Source organism: Carassius carassius, chromosome 35 (assembly GCF_963082965.1).
Source record: "Carassius carassius chromosome 35, fCarCar2.1, whole genome shotgun sequence".
Taxonomy (NCBI): domain Eukaryota; kingdom Metazoa; phylum Chordata; class Actinopteri; order Cypriniformes; family Cyprinidae; genus Carassius; species Carassius carassius.
This window is the reverse complement of record NC_081789.1, coordinates 25,349,811-25,374,776: the sequence shown is the minus strand read 5'-3', so window position 1 is coordinate 25,374,776 and position 24,966 is coordinate 25,349,811. Positions and strand designations below refer to the sequence as shown.

Sequence of the window (24,966 nt, the reverse complement as noted above, 5' to 3'; positions counted from 1 at the left end):
TGGTTTATTCTGGTTTTGTCTTGCAGTGGGCCTCAGTGGTAAAGCGCTTCTGTTTCCAATCAAGACTAACAGCAGCTTTGTTAAACTCATTCACTCATCTGCATGCGTGTGGCGACAGAGCTCCAGGATAAGAGGCAGATCATTCTGTTCACTTATCGCACACCCGAGTTTGATGAACTCAACGTGTGGAGAGAGAGAGATGGTCGCACGGCCTTGCGGATTCAGTCTAGTGGAGTTTCAGCATTTTTCCATCTGCCTCCTCTCTCCACCTTCCAGACTCACCTGTGTGTCACCTGGAGCTCTGCGTCTGGTCTCACTGCCTTCTGGGTGGATGGACGTCGCAGTTTGTTCCAGATCTATAGAAAAGGTTACTCAATCCGTACTGGTGGCACCGTCATGCTCGGCCAGGATGCTGATAAATACTTGAGTGGTTTTGATGCAGAGCAGAGTTTTGTAGGAGAAATTGCAGATGTGCAAATGTGGGACTATGTTCTCCCTGGCAGTCAGATTAGGGCAGTTTATTCAAACCAGGAACCGTATGTGCCAAAGGGAAACGTGTTCGACTGGAATACCATCAAATATGAGATTACTGGAAATGTGTTAGTGGTGCAAGATAACTGATTCTGATCAGGTGTGACATCACACAATTGTGTCAGTCTCTATAATCTGTTCATCTGTGTTTATGAGTTGCAAAGCTGTAAGGGCTGACAAAAAATTTTTCTCAGCATTACAACTGCAGTTTCTGTGCATAATTTTAAAAAACAATGTTCACACACACACACACACACACACAAATAAATATGATGATATAGGCCTAATATTTTTCCCCAAAGTTTCCTCTACAGAAAAAGAGGTGTGAGGTGTGTTTGCAGACAAGTTGAATGGTCATTAAAGGGGTGAAACATTTTGAAGAAATGTGAATTAATTTTAACCTACAATCTTGATGTTACAAATATATTTTTAATAGGTTTCCTGCATGTTCGGCCTTTTACTTGTGTTTCTGCAAAGTTAATGACAAAAAGCCCTTACATTCCATCACTTGAAACTGAGATAATATTTCACCTATGCATACCTTAAAAAAAAAATTATATAAAAAAAACCTGTCTTCAAAGAACCGTCCACTTTGAGCAGATATTTTTCATCTGAATATATATATATATATATATATATATATATATATATATATATATATAAATATCCAGTTAATAAAAGAAATGTTATTGATTCTATCACCGTAGCATCTGCCTTAGAGTTTACATGTTCCCTTCCAAAGATTTACCATAATTTCACTATGAAAAAAATACAAATAATTAAACATGGTTCTTGTAGCAATTATAACTACAAATTAACCTATGATACTTCAAATGGCTTCAAATAATAATTTACGAAGTAAGGTATTCAGATAATATTTTTGTGGTAATAAAAACAGACCTAAGCGAACAGCAATCTTTAAAATCTTTAACATCTTTAATTAAAAATATAACCATTTGAAAAAAAGCAGGGGAAAAAAATGACTTCCTATACCAAAGGTATCTGCAATAATAGAATCACTTACTTAACATTTAGAAAGAATGATAATTTCTATGATAATTTTTCCATTGAAAACACGACCTGAGTAGCAGAGGGAGCTCCCGAACAAAAACTATGATTATAGTATATTTAATGACACATGTAGAGCTAAATATGAACATCAGATAGTCAGGTATAGAGAGACAAGACTTACTGACAGATAAAATGTTAAAATAAATTACATATTTTAATAACTTTCTGCAAGTGGTCATGCTTAAAATGTTTACTATGGTAATGGCTAGCGTGCATAATCTTTTGCAACACTTATAAATATTTCTGCATTGTATGGTGATCATAATCCACATCGTATTTCAAACAGAAATTATTTCAAACACTCGTTGCTGTCGCAAAGAGTATTTAGCTAAAATTATTTTAGCAGTCTTTAATGCTGGTGTTATAGCTGTTAACTGTGATGTTTGCTGGTTCTTACCACTAGGTGGTGCCATGTATTCAAGTATCCTGTGGAGTCAGGGAACAGAACATTATCAGAATAAGAAACTGTTCGTGTGTGCCATCGAAGACAAGCAGATTGGAAACAAAGTCGAGATGCAAGTTAATGAAGTAACTGATGCCACAGTATTGAAGACAAACAAATGGACTGAAACATAAAAAGTAAACAAAAAAGCACTTTCTTTTAAATTGGATATGGGAGTGTAACGTGATCTCGTTTCGTATTCTGGCCACAAGATGGAGCCAAAGGGTTCAACAAAATTAATCTGCCAGTTTAATGACAGTGAAGCTGAGATCGAGTTCCAAGTTATTGAGAAAGACTCACTTGCCATCTTGGGAAGATCGGCGTGCATAGAATTAGGACTTATCAAAAGAATCTTCAATGTAGACTGTGAAGAAGCACAGACCTCCTGAAAGAGTTTGATGATGTGTTCAATGGTTTGGGCTGCATACCAGGTGTGCATCACATCAAGATTGATCCAGCCATGGCACCTGTGATACATCCACCCAGAAAAGTCCCGATAGCACTAAAAGAAAAAATAAAGACAGAACTCAGAATGGAAAGACTCAGACTCATCGAGAAACAAACAGAACTAACAAATTGGGTCAATAGTATGGTGACTGTTATAAAGCCAAACGAACTTCAATCTGCATTGACCAAAAGACTTGAATAAAGTTGAAGAAGTTGTGAGTGAAATGTCAAAAGCAAAGGTTTTCTCAGTGTTAGATGCTAACCATGTATTTTGGCAAATCCGGTTAGATGAAGAAAGTTCAAAGCTTTGCACATCCAATATACCTTTCTGAAGGTACTCTTTCAATAGGTTACCTTTTGGCATATCTTCAGCTCCAGAAGTCTTCCAGAAGTGCATACCTCAAAGGCTTGAAGACCTGGAAAGTGTTGTAAATATCATGGATGATATACTCCTATGGGGAGAAAATGTGGAACAGCATGATGCGAAGCTTAGGAAGCTTCTGGAGAGAGTAAGTAATTAATAAGTATCAATTTGAAATTAAAATCGTGAAAAGTGCAAGATCAAAATGGATAAAATAAAGTACATCGGACATGTACTAAGTGGAGAAAGTCTGAAGCCAGACCAAGACAAGATCAAAGCAATTGTAAAGATGCCCAAACCACAAGCATGTTTCTTGGCATGGTTCAATACCTTGCAAAGTTTGTTCCAAACCTGACCAGTGTGCCGCAGAGGAAACTTCTGGAAAGTGGAGTGGAGTGGCATGGATGTGAAAATTTCAGCCAGTACATTTATGAGAAGACCGTAAGAGTACAGTCTAAGGACTTTAACTGTAGTAAAGTAATTTTGTGAGAGTTTAATACCTGTCATTTTGATTGATGACACTGAGTTCAAAATTTAAAATAGGTTGCACAACCAAAGGTTTGAAAGAAGTTTATTGTGTTGTTCTTGGAAAAAAGGGAGATGTGATGGTTGTGAGGTTCTTACCACTAGGCGGTGCCCTGTATTCAAGTATCCTGTGGAGTCAGAGAACAGAACATTATTAGAATAAGAAACACAGTCTGTAGGTGTGTTCCAAACGGGATATATCGCCATCCGAAGGGCACTTCGGAGTGAAAACAATCATGGCCGCCATATTGAAGGGTCGTTCCAAACCAAAGTGCTCAAAACTGGTCAATTCAAAGGGCCCTTCAGAATGAAGGATTTCGAAGGGTACAACTGATGGACACTTTGGGCTCCCATGATCCTTTGCGCAGATTCTTTGCATGATGACGGCGCCTCCATGTGGGCACATGATTATGACGCAGAAGGGCACTTCAAGAAACAGTTGTTTGGTCCCCTACACCCTTCACCCTATCGCATATTAAAAAGACATTTAGTAGTCGTCTTTAAGATGTATATGGTTTATGTAAATTGCTTACTGGAGCTCCCCTGTTCGCTCTACATAATAAAACATCTTTTTACAGCAAAATCACAAATTTACAGTACTATACCATCTAGTACAATAGCTTAACAAATGCAATTTTAACACAGGGAACCGTGTTTTGGTTTCTGATACTGACACTTGTAAACACCCTCGTCGCTGATCTCCTTCACGTTCGATGATGACGTATTAATCTCCCGTGGCCTCCTGGGATAGAAAAGTATTCATCGATGAGCACTTCAGAATCTGGACTGCAGAAGTAGGACATCCGGGGATTTCTCGCCTGCTCTTTTATGAATAGCGAGGTTTCGGACATATATCACATAGGCTACTCTTTTTTCTTACTATATAGTAGGTAAGTAGGCATATTCGGAAGCACTTTAAGTAGGGGCACATCCGAATCTCGTGAGAATTAGTACGTCACCCAGGTAATTCTTGCATACTCTTTTAAGAATACTAAGAATTCAAACATACTTATTCGCTCGCCTACTGCTTTTCCCCTACTATATAGTAGAGAAGTAGGTGGTTTCGGACGCAGCCGGTGTGAACAGTTCTTGTGTGACGTGTCATCATTAATATCTTTGGACTCTTAAACTAGTAAGACTAAACAGCTAACAAGAGTTACCAAAAGATGAATAATATGAAATAATCTGCGGTGCTGGTGCTCTCCAGATGAAGAGAAACTCCACCTTTGTTCATAACCACTCCTCAATCACAAGCTGGCCTGCTTTAGCCCAAGGCCAAAAAACCCTGGACACTGGCCCAGAGGAAGCCCCAACAAGGCAAAATCAAGCACCAGAAGTAACGCGACAGTGGAAACGCGACTTGCCCTGGTGGCTACTATTAGTTACAGAAACACACTTCTGCTTCTGATAATCAGTTGCTTTATTTCATAAAATTCAATTAGATGCAAAGTCATTTTTGAACGCAGTTGCTCAACAAGTTTTGTGAAACAAGCCTTATCACACAGTCTCACTCAGTGGCATGTGTTCTCAAGCTGCTGTGCTGCTCTGTGGTCTGGTGTGGTCATACACAGACCTCATACATACTAAAAGCAAGGGTTGGGTACCGAAACCCAGTACCAATATGGCACCGGTACCTATGGAACCGGTATGCACCGAACCGAATAAGAACGCAGATTTTGGTGTCTCATTTAGGTGTCTCTTAAATGCCTGAGCGATCGATTGATATATTTTTCCTGGTTCTCCGAAATGTACACAAGAAGCATGGGCGTCACTAGGCTTTTTTAGCAGGGCTATAATATTTAGCTCCATAAACTGTACTCAAGTACGAGATCGACTCAGTGTCAGTCGCTTAAATTTCATATGAAAAAGGTGACGATCTGTCTCCTCTCCATCTTTCAGCGCGCTCTTCAATCCGCAGACCGCAGCGGAGCAGTGCGAGTGGACTCAAACAGAAACAGAGGACACAATGTGTGTGTTTATCGATAGATTGATAGAATATCTGTATCTGTGCAGTTCTTTGTCATAAATACAGTTTACGACAAAAGGATATGAGGGAGCAATCGGCTTCCCATCTACTGTAAAGTTTTCGCTGTGTTCACCGCTCATCACACTGCAGGTGTTTCCTCCAGCGAAAATCTAGCCCTTAACACAAATAAACGCATACTTTAATTACACTAATTTAAATATACTTCATCTAATTACACGTACTTTATACATACACTACTGTGCAAAAGTCTTAGTCTTAGGCAGTCTGTTGTCAGACTGCTTGTGCATTCAACAATCTCATTACATTATTATTAAACTAGATGGCAAAATGAATGTTTGGAAATGTAAACTGATATTATCTACTGACATACTAAAGCAAAATATATAAATAACTGGCTTAAACCCCTTTTTTGGGAATGAAAATACTAATGTGCCTAAGACATTCACAAAACTGATTAAAGACAATGACAGACAGCACTTATCTTAACTAAATATCAGAGTGATTGACCGAGATACAATAGAAACATTATGTGTGGTTTTGTATTAAATAATGACCCAGATTGTGAAATACATTTAGTAGCCTTAGAGTAAGGGAAGCTTGAGAAATGAGAGCATCCAAGGAGCGTGTTAATGCTATGGATTTAATTTAAATATTTTTTTTATTCTTTAATGTTATCCTTTTTTGGCTTTTTTATTTATTTATTTTTATAGAAGTATCAATTCAGGCACAGTTTAGGCACCGGTACCATATTAAAAGTATCGAAATGGCACCGGTATCGTATAAAACTCAATCGATACCCAACCCTACTGACACCCTCAATCCTCTCTGAAAACCACTGCTGTCAGCACTGCGGCAAAAGGAGGTAATTCAAGTGTGTTATTAGTATAGAATGAAGGCATTTTGGCGGTCTGCTCCTGTTTGCCAGATTTGGGCTACGAGCAGTGCTTTAAGTGGGCCGGTACGCACCGGTACTAAGTACCGCCACTTCCAAATATAGCTCTTGAGCGTACCGCCACCTCTCCATGCGCCCAGAACATGCTTTTAACGTACCGGTACGCTCATTTGGACATCTGTTTTAATAGAGGTTTTAATATTTTTCCTGCACTGCCGCTTTTCAGTGCGCCTTTCACAATGCAAGCTTCCTAATTCATCTCACCGAAAGCAAAGACTACATTACCCATTCATCCTTGAGTTTTACAAGTGAAAAGCGCATGCGTCTCTTTTGCCGCTGTCAGTAATAACTCGACGTGGCCGGAGAGAGTGTGTGAAATGCGCACACTCGGCTAGGTAATAATTCAAATACAGAGAACAACATTTAACATGCTCTCCTGGCTTCAGACTCTGATTACTAAACCTACACAGTCAAAATCAGATGACTCGCTGACTGATACCTCAATAAGCCTTGAATGATATCACTGCAGATCAGACGCAAGCTAATGAAGTAATGCAGTAGCTCTTTCAGTTAGGGTGACCAGATGTCCCGAAAAATTCGGGACAGTCCCGAAATCTAAACTGTTGTTCTGAATCCCGAATCTGGAGCCTAATTGTCCCAAAAAAAGTTCTAAAAAAATACCGTAAGCGGCTAGGCACGAATTTAGATATTCATTTATCTAATTAATCTATATGCACAAAGACAATACGACTTTTTTGTCCCCTTTTTGTTTTAAAGCTTGATGAAGAGAGCACAAGTTGCTGCAGCTGCGAGGAGGACAGTGATGCACGCGTACAGGAGTGATTGACAGTTTGCGGCACTGTGTACAAAAAATAAGTTTAAGCTCATTAGCGTTAGCGTTACAGAAAGGTCTGATTTACGCACTGTTACAACAGTCATTGTTTTTTTTTCTTTTTACAATGACATTTGAGTTCATGATTTTAAGGTTGTTGTTTCTTGTGGCAGACTAAAGTTTAATGACAGACGGATCTTTGAATAAATATGTGTTTAGTTAAGGTTTGAAATTCATTATCTTTTATTATAGTCTACGAAGTCTAATGTCATAAGCCCCCCATCCCGTCACCCAAGACCGCAGACGTACATGTATGTATATATATATATATATAGGCTATAATTGAGTACCGGCACCTCTTTACGGCCACTTAAAGCACTGGCTACGAGCAAGCCAAAAGAAGGCCCAAAGTCAGCCATGAATAAACCAAATAAAACAAAACTGGTTTGATTTGGGCCACATTGATTTTAATTGTGCCCCAGATCTAACACCTTGCTAACTACAAGGTGTTAACTACATGCACAAGTTTCAAAAGAAGTGCTAACCAACCTCAAGGATTTCAAATAATAAAGCTATTCAGGAGTCTGTCCTTGTGCTATTCTGGGTGCTGCTGACCAGTGTTGGGCAGTAACGGATTACTTAGAGAGTGTAGACACTCATATGTGCGGGATGTGGGAGAACAAAATGATTCACAGGACTACCGAAAATAGAAATATCTAAACATAAAATATCTAAAACAAATAAATGGTTATTCATCTATTGCACAAATGCAACATAAACTAATATAAAATATAAACGATTAACTGCTGCAAGCGTATATGCAGAGTTTCTATTTAGGCCATAACACTTGTTTGGAGCGTGGAGCAAAGCAGTGCTAAAATGTGCTTGCTCACAAATTCTTTCATTATAACACACAAATTGTAGACAGTATGAAAGATTCATTAAGCATTGGGTTTATTGTGTTAGAACTGAGATTTGTGAGATTGCGATGAACTGAGAGGTCTTTTAGAGATTATAAAAGCATCACTATTTACTGGCATTCTGCCATCCAAACCATGCATGCAGCAGCCTCTTTCTTTAGTTAAAAATAACTGCTCTGTGAATGTTGATGCTGCAATAACAAATATTTATTGGAGTGTGTAGCCTATGCTGGGATATCATATATTTCATGGAGAAAAAAGTAACGTAACAAGTAAAGTAACTAATTCCTATTTACTTTTGAAAATAAGTAATCAATTCAATTCAATTCAAGTTTATTCGTATAGCGCTTTTTACAATACATATCGTTAAAAAGCAACTTTGCAGAAAATTCAGTTTCTACAATATTTAGTAGTAGCTTATAAGTGGTGACTGTCAGTTTGTGCACGTATGACAGGATTTTTCAGAAAAATTAATACAAGACGTAGTCAGCCAGACGATGGACATTATTAACAGCAATTATTATATGATGCAGTCACACTTGTAGCAATATTTGTTAGTTCTGTTTGTTGATTCAGGGTTAGCATCATCTGTGGTCCTCTGAGGGTCAGCATCATCTCTTCTCAGGTGTTCTGGATCCAGACTGGAGCTTGTGTAAATCCTACATCCCCTGGCAAAACATAGAAACAAATAGAGACATCATTAGCATAGCTGCTGTTCCAACAAAGTAAAATTAACACATAGTTTAACACAAGCTAAAGAATAAGAATGCGCATTTGATCAGATGCAACTACACACTATTTAAGAGATACATTATTTAAATGCTTGGTGAAAGAGATGCATTTTTAATCTAGATTTAAACAGAGAGAGTGTGTCTGAACCCCGAACATTATCTGGAAGGCTATTCCAGAGTTTGGGAGCCAAATGTAAAAAAGCTCTACCTCCTTTAGTGGACTTTGCTATCCTAGGAACTACCAAAAGTCCAGCGTTTTGTGACCTTAGGGAGCGTGATGGATTGTAACGTGGTATAAGGCTAGTTAGGAACGCAGGAGCTAAACCATTTAGGGCCTTATAGGTAAGTAATGATAATTTGTAACTGATACAGAACTTAATAGGTAGCCAGTGCAGAGACTGTAAAATTGGGGTAATATGATCATATTTTCTTGACCTCGTAAGGACTCTAGCTGCTGCATTTTGGACTACCTGTAGCTTGTTTATTGAAGAAGCAGGACAACCACCTAGAAGTGCATTACAATAGTCCAGTCTAGAGGTCATGAAAGCATGAACTAGCTTTTCTGCATCAGAAACAGATAACATATTTCGTAGCTTGGTAATGTTTCTAAGATGGAAGAATTAAGTTTTTGTAACATGGGAAATATGATTTTCAAAAGAACAAAAGTTTCTGTCTAATATAACACCCAGATTTTGACTATAGAGGAAGTAACAGTACATCCGTCTAGTTGCAAATTGTAATCTACAAGATTCTGTGTACTTTTTTTTGGTTCAATAATTAATATCTCTGTCTTATCCAAATTTAATAGGAGAAAATTATTGGTCATCCAATCTTTTACATTTTTAACAGACTCTGTTAGATAATTTAGAAGTTGAATCTGGTCTCGTTGAGATACATATCTGAGTATCATCAGCATAACAGTGGAAGCTAATTCCGTATTTTCTAATAATATTACCAAGAGGCAACATGTATATTGAAAATAGCAGAGGACCTAGGACGGATCCTTGTGGCACTCCATATTTTACTGGTGATAAATGAGATTACTCCCTATTTAAATAAACAAAATGGTAGCGATCGGACAGGTAGGATCTAAACCATCTTAGAGCCTGCCCTTGAATACCTGTATAGTTTTGTAATCGATCTATGAGTATGTCATGATCTATGGTGTCGAACGCATCACTAAGATCAAGTAAGACTAGAAATGAGATGCAGCCTTGATCTGACACAAGAAGCAGGTCATTTGTAATTTTAACAAGTGCAGTTTCTGTGTTATTGTGGGGCCTGAAACCTGACTGAAATTCTTCATACAGATCATTTTTTGCAGGAAGGAGCTCAATTGAGCAGACACAACATTTTCTAAAATTTTAGACATAAATGGAAGATTTGAAATAGGCCTATAATTTGCCAGTTCACTAGGATCTAGTTTTGGTTTCTTAATAAGAGGCCTAATAACCGCTAGCTTGAATGGTTTTGGGACGTGACATAAAGATAACGACGAGTTAATGATATTGAGAAGCGGTTGTTCGGCTACAGGTAACAGCTCTTTCAGTAATTTAGTGGGTACATAATCTAATAAACATGTTGTTGGTTTAGATACAGTGATAAGTTTATTTAGCTCTTCCTGTCCTATATTTGTAAAGCACTGCAGTTTATCTTTGGGTGCGATGGATGAAACTGAAGTGTTAGACGCTGTAGAATCTACATACTATTGTATTTCTAATGTTATCTATTTTATCAGTGAAGAAATTCATAAAGACATTACTATTAAACGTTGATGGAATATTTGAATCAGGTGGCGTCTGGTTATTTGTTAACTTAGCCACTGTGCTAAATTTAAACCTTGGATTGTTTTTCGGATATTTTCTATGAGTTTGTGGATACTGTATGCTCGGCCCTGGCCATTTTTAGAGCCTGTCTATAGCTGGACATACTGTTTTTCCATGCAATTCTAAAAACTTCCAAGTTAGTTTTTCTCCATTTGCGTTCAAGACTACGAGTTTCTTTCTTGAGAGAGTGAGTATTACTGTTATACCATGGCACAGTATGTTTTTCTCTAACCTTTTTCAATTTCATGGGGGCAACAGCTTCTAATGTATTAGAGAAAATAGTGCCCATGTTGTCAGTCATTTCGTCTAATTCATGTGCATTTTTGGGTACAAATAGCAGTTGAGATAGATCAGGCAGGTTATTTGCGAATCTGTCTTTGGTGGCTGGAACAATAGTTCCGCCTTATCAACTGTAACTAGAAGGTCTGAGAGGAAATCTGCAAATTCTTTTAGGAATTCTGTATACGGCCCTGGTGGTCTATACACAGTAGCCAGAGCAAGATATACATTAGATTTCTTTTGCATGTCTGACAGTGTAACATTAAGCAGAAGTATTTCAAATGAGTTAAACCTGTATCCTGTTTTCTGGGTAACATTGAGAATATCACTATATATTGTTGCAACACCTCCGCCAAGACCAGTCTGACGGGGCTCATACTTATAACAGTAGTTTGGTGGAGTGGACTCATTTAGACCAAAATAATCAATTGGTTTTAGCCAGGTTTCAGTCAAGCAGAGTACATCATAACAGTAATGTGATTACTTTTAAAAGGAGTAATCATTTATTAGTAATTTGATAACATTTTCAGAGTAACTTGCCCAACAGTGCTGCTGACACATAACTTTAGAGTGACACATAACAGTGCTCTGACCATTGGATGGTTTCATATGCACGTGAATGAGAGAGAGTAGAATTAGAAGAATGAACGGTCACAGTTGCTGCTAGTCAGTACAGCCGCTGTTGCCAGAAATTCACTTAAAAATATGGCAACAATGTTTCAGGCAAAATGGTCATTTAAAACAGTCAAATGTTTTTAAACAATTTACTGTAAAATACATGTTGTCTTGCTAAATGTAATGTAGACTATCACTACAAATTATAAGACAATTAATATTTTTTACCCCCAAAAAATAAAATAAAAATCACCCAGTATTTTACACTTAAACATTTTGGGCCCTATAATACACCCGGCGCATAGCGACGCAAGGCGCAGCGCAAGTGTGTTTGCTAGTTTCAGTTTGGCGCCGTTCGCATTTTCCTGTCCAGCTCCACGTCGTTTAATCAAAAAAGAGGTGTGTTCAGGCTCATTGCTGGCGGATTGCTAATTTAAGGAGCTGAAAATACACTGCGACATAGACCAGCTCAAACCTGCTCTAAAGTCGCAATGTTTTTTCTTTGTTATTTAAAGAGCGTACACGCTGCTTATTAAACACGGGGACGCACAGCAGCACACAAACATGCCAAATATTACAGATTAAAGGATTGCAATGCATACGATTTTTTTGTAGGCTAATAAAAAAAAAATTTGCAAAAGTGGATTTGGACACAACCTGAGTGCACCATCGCCATGCGCTTAACACTTTGCATTTAGATCGTTAAAATAGGGACCATTGTAGTAGTAGATCTAATATTATTTTTCATAATTTCACAATGTCTGGTAAGTAAAAAAATAACAGGTTTTTACTGTAGCATTTTTGTTTGTTTGTTTGTTTGTTTTTTTATATTTGAATATTTTATAAAGTAAAGAAAGGGACAACAAGAATACATGAATACTTGTGGACATTGAGTATTTGAGGTGTAGGAGTGTGTGTGAATGTCTAAGAAATGGTTGCATAATCTCTTTAAAACCAAGCATGAAGTGTTAGAGGCCAAATGAACAAAACAACATTCAATTATTGAGCAATGCTAACTGGCGATCTGGACAGGATGGTCGCAACATTTTAGCTTGTGCATGAAGATAGAGTTCTTCAGAAAGGTTGTGGTGATGATTATTATTTCAGAATACATTATGTCGTAACCAGGGGCCAGTTCACGAAACAAAAATATCACAAAACATAACATGTTAAGAATATTCTGTATTCTCAAAAATGTTTCTTAAAAATGTTCTTCTAGTTTTTATTTCTTAAAATTATTCTAAAGACAAAATTGCTGGGGTGTTTTCAGTGGCTGTATTTGGGCTGAAGTTTTCTGGAACAGTTGTGTCCTGTTTTGGAAGACCAAACAAAGTAGCTTCGCTTTCACGACGAAAAACACAGCATCTCTACGACATGGCAGTGGCGGCAACAGCGAGAATAAAAATTACGACTTCTGTCTTTGCATGACCATTCGGGCGGTGCTATGCAAATCTTCTCACATAGTGACATAGACATGTGGGGGCGTGTTAGAACGAGCCGTTTTGGGGGAGGTGAGACTTTAGTCTTTTCAACTTTGCAGATCTTCTTTATGCACCAAGAGCTTGTAACACTCCAAAGAAAAAGGAAAAATTTAAATGGCATCATATGACCCCTTTAATAAGACCAGTGTTGGGCAAGTTACTCTGAAAATTTAATTAAATTACTGCTTACTGATTACTTCTTTTAAAAGTACTCACGTTACTGTTCTGAATACTTTATTTAAAAAGTAATTGGTTTCATTAGTAGTTACGTAATTTTTTTTCTGTGGCTACATCCATGAAATGTACATGAAATCCCAGTATAAATGCTCCTGATAAATATTTGATATTAACATTCACAGAACACTGCTATTTTTAACCAAAGCAAGCAAAGGCTGCTGCGTATGTCATTTGACATGGCAGAATGCCAGCAAATATTGCTGCTTTTATAATCTCTAAAAAGATGACTTCTCAGTTCATCGCAATCTCACAAAGATCTTTTATAACACAATTAATATTTTCATAATGAATCTTTCATAACGTCTACAGTTTGTGTGTTATAATGAGAGGATTCATGAAGTGAAGATGTACGAATGCAAGTAAGATATTTATTTCACAGTGTAAACATCTTTAGAGATTAATATGGGAGTTTTTAAGAGTGCTTGAACTCGCTGGACTGAAGTGAAAATGTTCTTTGATAATGTAAATGTTATTTGCTTTCTTTTTGTACAATGAAAGTGTTATAGGCTAATTAGTCATTTACATTTCTATTAAATTAAAATTAAATACATAGTCAGTCGTATTAAAAGTGCTATGGTATGACACCATATCTGGTACTTAAATAAAAAAGACGGATTTTTATGCAAAGTTAAAAGATTACATTATTAGGCTACTTTACTAGATTAGAACTAGAACTAATTCTGTTAAAGTGCAAAATGCATTTACTAGGACATATTTGAGAATCGAGATATTTCATGATATATTTTGGGAATATTTAAAAAAAGAAGAAGAAGAATAAAACCTCTGCTGAATAAAACAATTGAAAATTTGTAATGGTTACTGGTGTAATGGGACTTGTATTGGTTTTACTGGAAACTGTAATGGACCCTGTTCATCTCTACTGGTAATTTGTCACCTTCTATTGGTGGCTTGTTAAAACCAATAAGTCATAATGGAATATGTCCCAAAACATAATGGTTAAAAGTTGATGGGTTGCATTGTTTGTAATGGTATTTGTTGTGGAAGCCATAAACATTTTCTGTGATGGTTTTATTTATTTATTTTTATTGATTCATTTTTTCAGTAGGGACAAAAGCCTATAGAACCACAAACTACATGTCAGAAAAATCACATTTTAATATCTCAACTAATTCTCCTGAAAAGAAATGGAAACCAAATATAGATTTTTTTTCTAAAGTCGGATGATTCTCTTTTTCTCTGTCTCTTAAGAAAAAAGTTAAAAGGATGTTTTTTCTCACCCCTAGTTTCAGAAGTCATCTCAAAAATAGCTGGAAATCAGACTACGAAAGAGTGACTGCTAAGCTTTGAAATTTTCCTCTGGGACTTTTTTCATAAAACACCTAAAACAGGATTGCATTGATCTGATGAGTGTAATCAGTCATTATAATGAAATCCTACCATTATTACATACACCTAAGCAAAGAATTTAGGTTCAAATGTAGGTATGTGAATGTATAATGAAAGTGTGTTTTTATGGAACATTTTGCTTGTTTGTTTTTCATCGTTTAAATGACTTATCTCTTTTATGAAGTTTTGTGTTTTTACATTTTATAGAATAAATATACATGCTTAGGCTCTCATTAAGCAATGTCAATGCAGGGTATGTCATGTTCCTTTTAGAAAATTTTCAAAAACAGATGACTAGGAGGTTCTTAACTGAATTTGGGCTCTACCCATTCTGCTTATAAATACCCAAAACCCTCCTGATCACGATCATCTAGGAGACAAACAGCTGACCTGAAGTCATCTTTCTTTGATAACGCTTGTTAAACATTGTAAGTATTCTTGAAGATTTTGTGTAGTGGTCAAAAACAATTTAGTGAAGAATTTGTCTGCTAAAAGGACTTTCTTTTTTACTTTTTCCCTCAGATCTGCAGTAAGATGTTACCAATGGTTTTATTTTTCTCTCTCCTTTTTCTGAAACCAGTGACTTCTTATGGTAACACATTTTACAATAATAGATCTAATAGATTATTGTGAGTAGATTTCATTTCATGGCTGTAAAAGATTGTATTTTTGTCTTTCAGTGGGTCTTGGTGGTAAAATGCTCGTGTTTCCATCCAAGTCAGCCTACAATTATGTTAAACTCATTCCTGAAAAAGCACTGAGTCTTTCAGCATTTACTCTCTGCATGCGTGTCGCGACGGATCTCCGGGATGCGAGGGACATCATTCTGTTCGCTTACCGCACACGTGACTTTGACGAGCTGAATGTGTGGAAAGAGAAAGACGGCCGTTTGTCCTTGTATATTGAGTCTAGTGGAGAAGGAGCACTTTTCCGTATGACTTCTGTCTCCCCCTATCGTACTCACCTGTGTGTCACCTGGGGCTCTGCGACTGGTCTCACTGCAATCTGGGTGGATGGAAGTCGCAGTTCATTACAGGTATATAGACAAGGTTTTAGAGTTCGTGCAGGTGGTATTGTTGTGCTCGGCCAAGACCCTGATAGCTATCTAGGTGACTTTGATAGAGAGCAGAGCTTTGCAGGAGAAATTAAAGATTTGTACATGTGGGACTATGTTCTCTCTGACAGTCAGATAAGGGCGGTTTATTTTAATCAGAAAAATAATGTCCCGAAGGGAAACTTGTTTGACTGGAACACCATCAGATATTATATTAATGGAAATGTGCAAGTGGCTTATAATAATAATTTCTGATCAGGTCACATATTTGTGTCAGTCTTTATAATCTAACACAGTTGTGTCAGTATCTGGAAATCTGTTCATCTGTTTTAATGACCAAAATTGCTAATAAAAAAAGTCTCAGCATTCAACTGCAGTGTCTGTGCATAATTTGGAAAAAGACTTTCAAAAATTTAAATTGCTTAATTTCAGCCTTGCAAATGTTAATATAAAAAATAAAAGGGGACATATTTGTCCCTAAAGTTAACTATACTAAAAAGAGATGTGATTTGAAAATCCCATTAATTTCCTCCATAGGGAAACTGATAACTGATTTTAAGGTCTGATAGAAGCCTTTAAAGACAGATCTATGAGTTCTGAAGTTATCAATGATATACAGGCCATCAGTCTCTTATATAATAAAAAAGCAATCCTGCAGAGAAATATCTATACATGTCTTTTGTAACATAACTGTCTCTCAAAGTGTAAAATACATGCTCAAACACATTTAAAGGTGACATGACACAAAAGAGGTCTGGTTGAAAGGTCTCATGAAAACATCAAGCACTTCCTTTTTGTTACAAACAAATATTTATTTAATCAGAATCTCTTCCGGAGCTGAGCTGTTGGAAAACTTTGATCTACTGCCATGTGGTCATGTGGTTGTCACAGTTCTTAAGATATTATTAAGATTAATAATGATAGTCTTAATACCACGTAGTGTGTGATGCGCTACGATTAACCAGAGGTGGGAGTAAGTCACAAGTAAGTCTCAAGCAAGTCCAAGTCAATTTTTGTGAGAATCAAGCAAGTCAGGTCCAGTCACAGCTTTTGTCAAGCAATTCAAGTCAAGTCAAAGAAATGTCTGATGATTTAACTGAATTTATATACAACCCGAATTCCGGAAAAGTTGGGACGTTTTTTAAATTTTAATAAAATTAAAACTAAAGGAATTTCAAATCACATGAGCCAATAGTTTATTCACAATAGAACATAGATAACGTAGCAAATGTTTAAACTGAGAAACTTTAAAAACAATGTTCCTCAACGTCAAATTGCAAAGGCTTTGCAAATCTCATCATCTACAGTGCACAACATCATCAAAAGATTCAGAGAAACTGGAGAAATCTCTGTGCGTAAGGGACAAGGCCGGAGACCTTTATTGGATGCCTGTGGTCTTCGGGCTCTCAGACGACACTGCATCACTCATCGGCATGATTGTGTCAATGACATTACTAAATGGGCCCAGGAATACTTTCAGAAACCACTGTCGGTAAACACAATCCGCCGTGCCATCAGCAGATGCCAACTAAAGCTCTATCATGCAAAAAGGAAGCCATATGTGAACATGGTCCAGAAGCGCCGTCGTGTCCTGTGGGCCAAGGTTCATTTAAAATGGACTATTTCAAAGTGGAATAGTGTTTTATGGTCAGACGAGTCCAAATTTGACATTCTTGTTGGAAATCACGGACGCCGTGTCCTCCGGGCTAAAGAGGAGGGAGACCTTCCAGCATGTTATCAGCGTTCAGTTCAAAAGCCAGCATCTCTGATGGTATGGGGGTGCATAAGTGCATACGGTATGGGCAGCTTGCATGTTTTGGAAGGCTCTGTGAATGCTGAAAGGTATATAAAGGTTTTAGAGCAACATATGCTTCCCTCCAAACAACGTCTATTTCAGGGAAGGCCTTGTTTATTTCAGCAGGACAATGCAAAACCACATACTGCAGCTATAAGAACAGCATGGCTTCGTCGTAAAAGAGTCCGGGTGCTAACCTGGCCTGCCTGCAGTCCAGATCTTTCACCTATAGAGAACATTTGGCACATCATTAAACGAAAAATACGTCAAAGACGACCACGAACTCTTCAGCAGCTGGAAATCTATATAAGGCAAGAATGGGACCAAATTCCAACAGCAAAGCTCCAGCAACTCATAGCCTCAATGCCCAGACGTCTTCAAACTGTTTTGAAAAGAAAAGGAGATGCTACACCATGGTAAACATGCCCCGTCCCAACTATTTTGAGACCTGTAGCAGAAATCAAAATTGAAATGAGCTCATTTTGTGCATAAAATTGTAAACTTTCTCAGTTTAAACATTTGCTATGTTATCTATGTTCTATTGTGAATATAATATTGGCTCATGTGATTTGAAAGTCTTTTAGTTTTCATTTTATTAAAATTTAAAAAACGTCCCAACTTTTCCGGAATTCGGGTTGTATTACAATAACTTGTAAAAACTACAGTACTACTAACAGTAGTTATCGACTGTGGGAGTATTATTTGCAACAAAACTAGATTGCAATATGCATTTCTACTCAAAAAGTGTCCACATACAGCTGAGTTGTTAATACAATAAAAATCGAAAATAAATAAAGAAATAAAAATTACATAGCAACTGAAATGAGTCCAACATAAAAAGCATGAAAAGTATTTAGGTAGAGTTGTTTCAATATGTCTCAAACATTGAAGAAAACCATGAAAAAGTATTAAACAATTCACGTACAATGGTGTCTATGCCACCAAATGGCATTCTTCAAACAGGCATCACCTTTTATCAGACATGAACACATCATTAAAGGAATACTCCACACCAAAATGAAAGTTTTAGTCATTAGTCACTTACCCCCATGTTGTTCCAAACCCGTAAAACTTCGTTCGTCTTTGAAACACAATTTAGGATATTTTGGATGAAAACTGGGAGGCTTGTGACTGTCCCATAGACTGCCAAATAAATAACACTGTCAAGGTCCAGAAAAGTATGAAAAGCATCGTCAGAATAGTCTATCTGCCATAAGTGATTCAATTGTAATTCAACATTTCATTTCAAATATCTTAAATCGTGTTCCTTACGAAGCTTTTATTAGTTTGGAATGACATGGAGGAAAGTGATTAATAACAAAATTTTCATTTTGGGGTGGAGTATCCCTTTAAGTTAGATCCTTCCCTTCCAAACTGTATTTTAATGCAGCCAAATTATCAATAAAACTGTTTTCACTGGTATATATATATTTAGTTTCTGTTAAGACAATGGGATGAGTATGAAATAGTGTCTGAAAGTGGCCCATTAAGACTACATCAGCTCTTTGTTAGATGTTAATATGCACAGAAATCCTGATTCATAATCATGACGTTGTCTAATGAAATCAAATACACAATCTGTAAAGCTTCTCCTTGTTCTCCTGATTTCATAATCCTGGACAGGGTTTTTGGAGTTTAGGACAAGATTTTTATAGTGTATAGTGTGGTTTTATAGTCTATAGTGTGAAGCTTAAAAGAAGATTATCTTTGACACGTCCAGTTTAACAGCTCATTTGCATCTCTGTAGAGACTTGTGAAGGACCCTTCGTGGCAGGAGGGGAATAGATTATGTTTTATAATTTCTCAGATCACGCCTGAGGATTATATGTTTGTTCGTAGCATTTGATTATTTGATTGTTTCGTAAAAGACGATCAGTGTAATAGAGAGTTCACAATGAAACGTATGTTGACAGATAAAGCAACCTTAAGCATCGCAAGCCTTAAGTAAAACCACAGTTTAAGATGCAATCATAAGTCAACTGAATGAGTTTACTGCTCGATTTTAGATTGAAAGATCAGAACTCACCCATAGACCCTCCTCTGAAAGAAATCAGGAAAGTGGTAAAAAAGTGATGGATTAAAAAATAGGTGTAAATCATAAATGTAATCCGATCGACCAAAATGCATCTTAATGCTAAACAGGACCTTTTGGATATGTGAGCACCTTTGACGCAGAGCATAGTTTTGTAGGAGAAATTACAGATGTGCACATGAGGGACTATGTTCTCTCTGGCAGGTTTAATCAAACCAGGAACCATATGTGCCAAAGGGAAACGTGTTTGATAACGGCTCAAAATAACTGATTCAGATCAGTCACGTCTCACAATCTCTGTATCCTGTTTATTTGTTTAAATGACTTAGAAAACATTAAGGGTTAACAAAAAGAAATTATCAGCATTACAACTGCAATGTCTATGCAGGTTAACAGCACAACTCCTGGTGAAGAACTACACAACCCATAATCCTTAGAGAAATATCCACCAATCAGCGGATTGAATATATCTATTCATCTGGCTATTTTGCATAAACTCAAACTATGTTGTAACTAGAATTAAAAATAGGGCTGTCAAACTGATTAATCACGATTAATCGCATCCAAAATAAATGTTTGTGCTTACATAATATATGTGTTTACTATGTATATTATGGGTATATTGCCTATATATACACATATTCAAAATATTTACATATATACATATTCATTTTTATATTTTATTTATATAGAAATGTATTACATTTATTTCTTAATTACATATACTGTACATGTATGTGTGTTTATATATACATAAAAATATACACAGTAAACACATATACAAACAACGTGATTTATTGATTTGACAGCCCTTAATTATGATTAACCAATAGATCTGAGTATAATGCAGAACTTTTGAGCTGTGTTCTTATATTAAATAAACTTTATACTGTATAATACGCTGCTGCAGTCAAGTGGTCATATGCAGAAGTGCAGTTCTCATTGCAGAAATACAGACAAAGTGTTGTCTTCATTCATACAATTTTTTTTACATCTACATCTCATTAGCCACAAACCTAGGCAAAGAAAACTATTCGAAAATCTATCAATCATTAGAAAATAATGATTTATAAAATCATATAGCACACGTTGACAGCTCCTGTGATCCTGAATGGGACTTTTTGTCAAGATTACATAAGCTTAAAAACAAATAAAAAAAAAATGCTCTGTCTGACATTTGTTCATTTGGTTGACAAAGAATACAGAGGAAGAGACATTTGAAAACCTCTTTTTGTCTCTTTAATGAGTTTTCAGTCTCATGATCGTGTGAATCCTCACAAAGCATCTTTTGTTGGCTTGTTTGATGTCATGATGGTGCAAGGAGCGAAGCGGCTCAGTAGCGTTTCTTTACTCGGAGGCAGAAATAAACATCCTTCTGTTACACAGTAAGTATTCTGGAAGTCTTGCTTTGTTTAGTCATAATTTATTTATCATTGAAGCAATCATTTCAACTTAGATGCATAATAATACATAATGTCTGTAACACTTCACAATAAGGTTCTATTTGTTAAGTATATTTAATGCATTAACTAACATTAACAATGAGCAATACACAGTTAGAGTATTTATTAATCTTTGTTAACATTAGTTAATAAAACACAACTGTTCATTGTTAGTCCATGTTAGCTCAGGTCCAACATTAATAGATACTTTCGATTTTAATAATGTATTAGTAAATGTTAGAATCAACATTAATTAAGATCAACAAATGCTTTATAAGTATTTTCGTTGTTAGCATTTGTTAACAAATGGAACCTTATTGTAAAATGCTACCAATTGTTTTTTCTTCATTTCAGTTGCAGCTTTCGTTATTTTAAATACCATTATAGTATTTAATTTGCACAGTGTTTCTTATGTTTTTTTTCTAATTTATCTGCATTATGGCCAATGAACAATTTTACTTCTAGAACAAAATTTACTTTGCTAAATATTACTTGTTTTCAATTTAAAACCAGTATAAATTATGTATGATTAAACTGTACATTAAAAATATACTTACACATGTATGTATGCCTATATTTTATGTCATTGTTCCGTGTCCTTCAGACCCGCAGCAAGATGTTGGTGCCCGTGGCTCTGTTTTTCTATCTGCTCTCTCTGAATCCAGCAGCTACAGAAGGTACTTCGAATCAGTAGGCTACAGTAGGAGTTTGTGCTTTTTTGTGTTTGTTACAGTATTTTATTTTGTCTTACAGTGGGTCTTGCTGGTAAAGTGCTTCTGTTCCCGTACGAGACTGATTTCAGCTATGTTCATCTCACACCTAAGAAGCCATTGGGCCTTACAGCGTTCACGCTCTGCATGCGCGTCGCGACAGAGCTCCAGGGCGAGCGGCAGATCATTCTCTTCGCCTACCGGACGCCCGACTTCGACGAGCTCAACGTGTGGAGAGAGAAAGATGGTCGTGTGTCCTTCTACCTCAGTGGCGACGGAGCGTTTTTCCACCTGCCTCCTCTCTCCACCTTCCGGACTCACCTGTGCCTCACCTGGGCCTCGCGCACCGGACTCACGGCCTTCTGGGTGGATGGGCACCGCAGCGCGTTCCAGCTGTATAAACCGGGTCACAGCATCCACCCGCAGGGCACCGCTCTCCTCGGCCAGGACCCTGATAAACACCTGGGGGACTTCGAAGCGATGCAGAGTTTCGCCGGAGAGCTCACGGACCTGAATATGTGGGACTACGTCCTCACAGGAAACCAGATTAAAGCGATGTATCTGAACCATGCGCAACGCGTCCCGAGAGGAAACTTGTTTGACTGGAACACCATCGAATATGAGATTAAAGGAAACGTGTTAGTTGTGCAAGATGATTAAAATGTTCAGTCCCGTACAACGATGTTTGTTCATTTGCCATCGTTTTTTTCATAGAATATTCTGTTTAATTGTAAAAAAAATATGACAACAGCGTAAGTCCCAGACGTGCCACTTCCCGGGGAAACGCCATGCAAAGGATTCATAAATTGCCTAAAATGTTGGTTATTTGGTTGGTGATGATCGATCGCTGTATGACATCAAAGTACCGCGAGAGCTAGTGAGCAGAGCAGACGGCTCCATGCTTTCGAATCATCTCGCGAAACTTTGATGTCATACAGCGATCGATCGATCGCCGCAGCGCAAACCAACACCTGGTTATTTTTTAGGCAATTTAGAAATCCTGTGAAGAACGTGTCCCCAGGAAGTGGCAAAAATGAAACATGCTAATATTTTTGCATCACAACATAGTTTTTTATTATTATGTATTTGTTTTGGGGGAGATAATCAATGGTTGATAAATCTTATTTAAAAGTGAAATGATTGATCAGTCGTAACTCAAATATTAAACCTAGGAGGCCTATCATACACCCGGCACAATGTGACGCAAGGCACAGCGCAAGTGTGTTTGCTAGTTTCAGTTCGGCGCAGTTCGCATTTTCCCGTCCACCACAACGTCGTTTAATCAGCACATGCATTTGCGCCCATTTGTGCGCGCATGATCGTGCTGGTCTAAAAAATTGCTGGCGCATGAAAATAGACTGCAACATAGACCAACTCAAACCTGGTCTAAAGTCTGGCGCAATGTTTTTTCTTTGTTATTTAACCCCATAACTGTCACTGACCCACCTGTGGGACGCTTGGCACTCTTTTTTGTCTTTTTCTCTATAAAATCTTTTAGTAATCATCATAAATCATATATCATTTGAAAGCTTAGAAGCCCAAGATTCATCCTGTGAAAACTATTTGGAAATCGCACATTGCTTTACCATGGAAATGGTACTTTAAAATCTAATGGCGGTCACCTCCCCCTTAGTGGGCAGGGTTCAGTGTCATAAAACATAATGCATCGCGGTCTTCTAGAACCAAAACTTTTTATAATCTTGGCAACAAACATATCATTGGAAAGGTCTGAGTCTCAGTATTTCATATTTGGTGGTTATTTTGAGAAGTAAAATTCACAGAGAAATCTAGAGAAACATTCATTAAGCAAAATTCTAAATAGTTTTGATGACTCCCAGTGGCTGTGTGTGGTATGACGCCCTAAATAAAATCTCACAGGAACCTCAATTTTTTTCATATCAACTTCAAATTTGTAACATAACTTATTTAGACACAAGGCTTTAATTTTATACCAATTTGTAAAATATTTATAATAAATAAAATAAAATACAATTCATATAGAGCATATTATTTACAGTACATTTAAACTTCTATAACTTTTTGATGCTTAAATTTAAAAAAAAAAATCCACTTTTCAAAATCTGCTAATTCTCTTCTTTAAAAAGAGACCAACCTTATGTTTATATTCCAAAGTGTTCATAAATTACAGCAATTTTAGTCTGGATAGTGCACTTTAATGCCTATTTAAAAAATGGGGGGTGACAGTTGCTGCTTATTAAACACAGGGATGCACAGCAGCACACAAACATGCCATATATTAAAAATTAAAGGATTGCAATGCATAAGATTTTTGTGTAGGCTAAAAAAAAAAATAATAATAATAATAATAAAAAAAAAAAAAAAAAAAAATATATATATATATATATATATATATATATATATATATATATATATATATATATATATATATATATATATATATATATATATATATATATATATATATATATATATATATATATATATATATATATATATATATATATATATATGCCTACATGTCATAATGGATATTCATCACATGTATCAGAATTAGGTTATTTGCTCGCACCATTTGCTCGGAGCAGCTCCGTTTCATCTCTGAGACGCGTTATGGCATGGAATGGAAGAAGAGACTCTGATTGGTTTATTGCACGTTACGCCCAAAAAACACCCATTGCTCATTAAGAGAATAGGGACAACCCGTTTAGACCATGCGCCCGGACGCGCTAACCGTTTTTCCGTCGTTAAAATAGCAAAAGTGGATTTGGACACGCCTTGAGTGCACCTGCGACGTGCGCTTTACACTTTACGTTTAGATCGTTAAATAGGGCCCTAGGAGTTTAATATCCCTTACAAAAAAATAAAATAAATAAATAACAAAAAATAAAACCAGAAAACCATAGTTACAGTTAAACCATAGAGTGGTAACTACAAATTAAACATGGTTTTGCTACAATAACCATAGTCTAACCGTGCTATTGGTAATAAAACTGTGGTTATACAAATGGTAATCAATGCGCAAAGGTTACTACACTTTTACCACAGTAAAACCATGATTAATTTAAGTGCACTGTACTAACAGTAATAGCCTATTTGTGTCACAGTAACAGTTTTCATTAGGCTAATCTTTACTTTCTCAAATAACTGACACTTACTAAATTTTATGATTCGATTAATGTATCTGCTAAGAACTTAAACTTAATGTAACAATGTGTCTGTATTTAAAAACAGTGATGTAATAAATTATATATTTGTCGATGTGAGTTTTGGCTGCACTTTCTCCATGTGGCCACAAGAGAGCAGCACCACACCAGTTCTGAATCACATGTCACCCATTTAATAACAGTTCACTTAATAGGACTGCATCCATTTTAATTTTAAACTAGGCAGTAAGCTATTTTATTTCAACGTGCAAGACTGATACATT

At 36.6% G+C, this 24,966-nt stretch overlaps 1 protein-coding gene and 1 pseudogene across 1 annotated transcript; both read left to right on the top strand.

Moving 5' to 3' along the window:
* The first annotated feature begins 111 nt into the window (after positions 1-111).
* Positions 112-15,936, top strand: LOC132116361 (C-reactive protein-like; annotated as a pseudogene).
* A 4,769-nt stretch (positions 15,937-20,705) lies between these two features.
* crp1 (C-reactive protein 1) lies at positions 20,706-22,629 on the top strand. The gene is made up of 3 exons (XM_059524184.1): positions 20,706-20,790; positions 21,452-21,524; positions 21,601-22,629. The coding sequence occupies exons 2-3, from the start codon at positions 21,464-21,466 to the stop codon at positions 22,215-22,217; spliced, it is 678 nt and encodes a 225-aa protein (XP_059380167.1). The 5' UTR covers positions 20,706-20,790; positions 21,452-21,463; the 3' UTR covers positions 22,218-22,629.
* The last annotated feature ends 2,337 nt before the right edge of the window (positions 22,630-24,966 follow it).